This window comes from Anoplophora glabripennis, unplaced genomic scaffold (assembly GCF_000390285.2).
Source record: "Anoplophora glabripennis isolate ALB-LARVAE unplaced genomic scaffold, Agla_2.0 scaffold653, whole genome shotgun sequence".
NCBI lineage: Eukaryota > Metazoa > Arthropoda > Insecta > Coleoptera > Cerambycidae > Anoplophora > Anoplophora glabripennis.
In genome coordinates, this window is record NW_019416755.1 from 238,676 (window position 1) to 241,777 (window position 3,102).

At 36.6% G+C, this 3,102-nt stretch overlaps 1 protein-coding gene across 1 annotated transcript; it reads right to left on the reverse strand.

Moving 5' to 3' along the window:
* Positions 1–241: 241 nt before the first annotated feature.
* Positions 242–2,309, reverse strand: LOC108912025 (transcription factor Adf-1-like). Its single transcript, XM_018717163.1, has 2 exons — positions 2,168–2,309; positions 242–762 (listed from the first exon to the last, which is right to left on the reverse strand). The coding sequence occupies exons 1-2, from the start codon at positions 2,307–2,309 to the stop codon at positions 242–244; spliced, it is 663 nt and encodes a 220-aa protein (XP_018572679.1).
* Positions 2,310–3,102: the final 793 nt, after the last annotated feature.

Below are 3,102 nucleotides of genomic sequence, written 5' to 3' on the forward strand. Positions count from 1 at the left end.
ATAATGTAGCACTGTTTGATAAGATAGCTTCTGCTAAAATATTTTGCATCTTATTACGCACCATTAGATTTTGATGTTTATTTAACTCCTTAAAAAATGGATGAAGGGATTTGAGAAACAGCATGTCTGCATCATCATCGATATTATTATTTAGCGCTGCAATATTTTTCTCTTCAATTGAGAGCATTGCTTTTTCGAATGACGTTGTCTCAGTCTCTCTTTTTCTTTTCTTCTTTTGCGACTAAGATGCAAGTGTTGCTGGCACTGGATGAATGGATTGTTGTGTTTGCTTCTGCGCCTGATTGGTTTGTAACTGGGACGCATGTGTCTGTCCCTGAGGTTGTGATGTGAGTTGGTGAACTTCATCTGTTGCCTGAGGAGTAGACTGATATATCTGTGGCGTAGAATTTTCGACTTCCCGTATAAAATCTTCAGCTCCTTGACTAAATTGGTTACTGTCAGGCAAGTAGTGGTTGGCTTCTTCTTGGGTTGGTTGTTCAGGATCATCGTCTTGTGTTTGTGATTCATTGAATTCAGTTCTAGTGCCCATTTCATATGCATTTTCTGAACCTACTGAATAGTTTCCTTCTGTACGACGAGGAGTAACCGTATCCTTCAAAAAGGCCATTCTATCAAAATAACACCATTTTCCGCTATAAGTTTCTGGACTTCCTGGATCACCAGAGCGTGGTTTTTTAACTTTTTTAATTTCCTTCTGATATACATCTCTCAGATTCTTCCACTTTGACTTTAATCGATCTTCTGAAAAAAAAATAGGGGTCTTTAGGTGGTTATCCGAGTTACCAAATTTCATAAAAAAATGAGTTATACCAAAATTATTAGGTAATTTTTTTGCTTACATTTTAACACCCTGTATCTCCGTAACTAAGCCGCCAAAAATCAATGCTTATAAGATATTTTTATTTTAAAATAATACCAGCAATCACTTCCCGAAATTTGTCAAAGTACAGTTGAATCAGTCTGTATATTTTGCGAAAATCAATTGTAGTTACAATCGAAATATTTGTTTCAGATATCTGTCAACTGGAATAGCATTTAGACAACTGGGGTTATCTTTTCGCATATCCAAAACTGCAGTTGGTAATATAGTTATAGAAATTTGTAAAGCTTTGTGGAAAATTTTGCAAAAAGAACACCAAAAATTTCCAACGAAGTCTGATTTCGAAAACATAGCCAAAGAATTTTACGACAGATGGAAATTTCCAAATTGCCTAGGATCCATCGACGGTAAGCATATCAGAATTAGGTGCCCCTGTTCTTCTGGTAGCATGTACTACAACTACAAGAACTATTTTTCCATAGTTTTGATGGCTATAAGTGACGCGCATTATAAATTTATTATGATAGATGTAGGAGGTTATGGGAAAGATAGTGATGGCGGAGTTCTAATTAACACTGAACTGCATACTCATTTAGAAAATGGTATAATACAGTTGCCTGAAAGAAAGCAGTTACCTCGTTCAGAAATAACAGCTCCATATGTGTTTTTGGGTGATGAAGCATTTCCCCTCCGAAATTATTTATTGAGACCATTTCCAAGAAGGCAATTACAAGATAACAACAAGTCCCTATTTAACTATAAGCTGTCGAGTACACGAATGGTTATTGAATGTGCATTTGGGATCATGGCTGCAAAATTTCGCATACTTCAAAAAGCTATTGAAACGAAAGTAGACAATGCTGTTCACATTGTTAAAGCCACTTGCTTACTACACAATTTAATAATCGATATAGAAAAGACAGAACACAACAGAAATCAGACCCTAGGCGACGACCAATATCATTTTTTACCACAGGCAAACATCATATCATCTAGAAGTTCAAATCATGCTTCACGAAGCGCTATACAAGTTAGACAAAGCTTTGTCGATTATTTTGTAGAGATTCGTCAATAAATAATAAACTTCTATTTTAAACATAATAATTTTCACTTATTTACATATAATAATATACAACTGTCTATTAGTGCAATGTGAGGACAGTCTCGTTCAATAAACGCGCTACGTTTAAGCTTTCTGTTTTTGATTTCGCTATACCAAACTCACTTTTATCCTTTGGACAATTTCGGTTGTAGTAACTTATTTGTACCAGTTGTACCAGTATTTTGAAACAATATTAGGAATTTTAATGAAAAATATATACTTACTGTTTTCTTTTAAATCTGCCGCAATAGCCTCCCATTCCTTATCTACGGCCACTCTGTTTTTATATAATGGAGACCATTTGTTCCAAATAGTAGGCCGCTTTTGAATTTCGTTTATTAATTGTTCTACTTGCTGTTCAGCCATAATTAGAATAATCAGCGAAAAAATGTTGATATTTCATCACCGACAAGCGCGCGACTGGGCGACGAAAATCAAACTGATTTGAAAAACAAACAAGTGCGATCACGCGATGCGAACTTATCGCATCGTGCGTTCGCGCGATCGCCCTAATTCGGCCACCTGCATCACACCACGAAGGTTTGATTATTCATCGCGTCGCTCGTTCGCTCGCGCGATTAAAAATATTTGCCAATTAGGACCCGGCGTAATGCGTTCTCTGCTTAAAAATTCTTAGTGGTCGCCCTGGGCCACTGTCGCGACCTCGACCCGGTTGTACTTCACCGGCGTTCAACACTCTTTGCGCTACAGCAACAAATGTTCGCGGTACGGGAGCACGTCGTTCAGGATATCTTGCACAGTAAGTACACTTGACAAGCTCTGTGGGCATTTTCGTTTGCTTCGCCATAAATTATGAGCATATCATAATATTCGTGATTGCTAAATAAATGCGTCATTTTCAAAAGAAAACTTGGAAATACGGCTATTATGTACTCTCAAAAAACAGCACAGCAATCACTACAACAATGTATTACAAACTGACTTTCGAATACAGTCCGGCTTCATAAGAAACCTACAAACTCGTAAAAAGTGTTACAAGAATTTTTTGTAAGCACTCGCCGCGAGAAAATACATGTATTTCAGCAGTTTCAAAACAGTTTTAAACACTTTTTTAATTAGCTAAGATTGTGATATAGGTTAACTCAGTTTTTGCTCCTTTCCCCCTCTCCCCTTTAAATTTTTTACATAAGTTTATTAA

Bases quoted from the DNA above. Each gene is read 5' to 3' on its own strand.
- LOC108912025 (XM_018717163.1), bottom strand. From the start codon at position 2,309: ATGGCTGAACAGCAAGTAGAACAATTAATAAACGAAATTCAAAAGCGG. The intron at 763-2,167 runs GTAAGTATATAT...TTTTTTTTTCAG, and splicing joins GGCAGATTTAAAAGAAAACA to AAGATCGATTAAAGTCAAAG.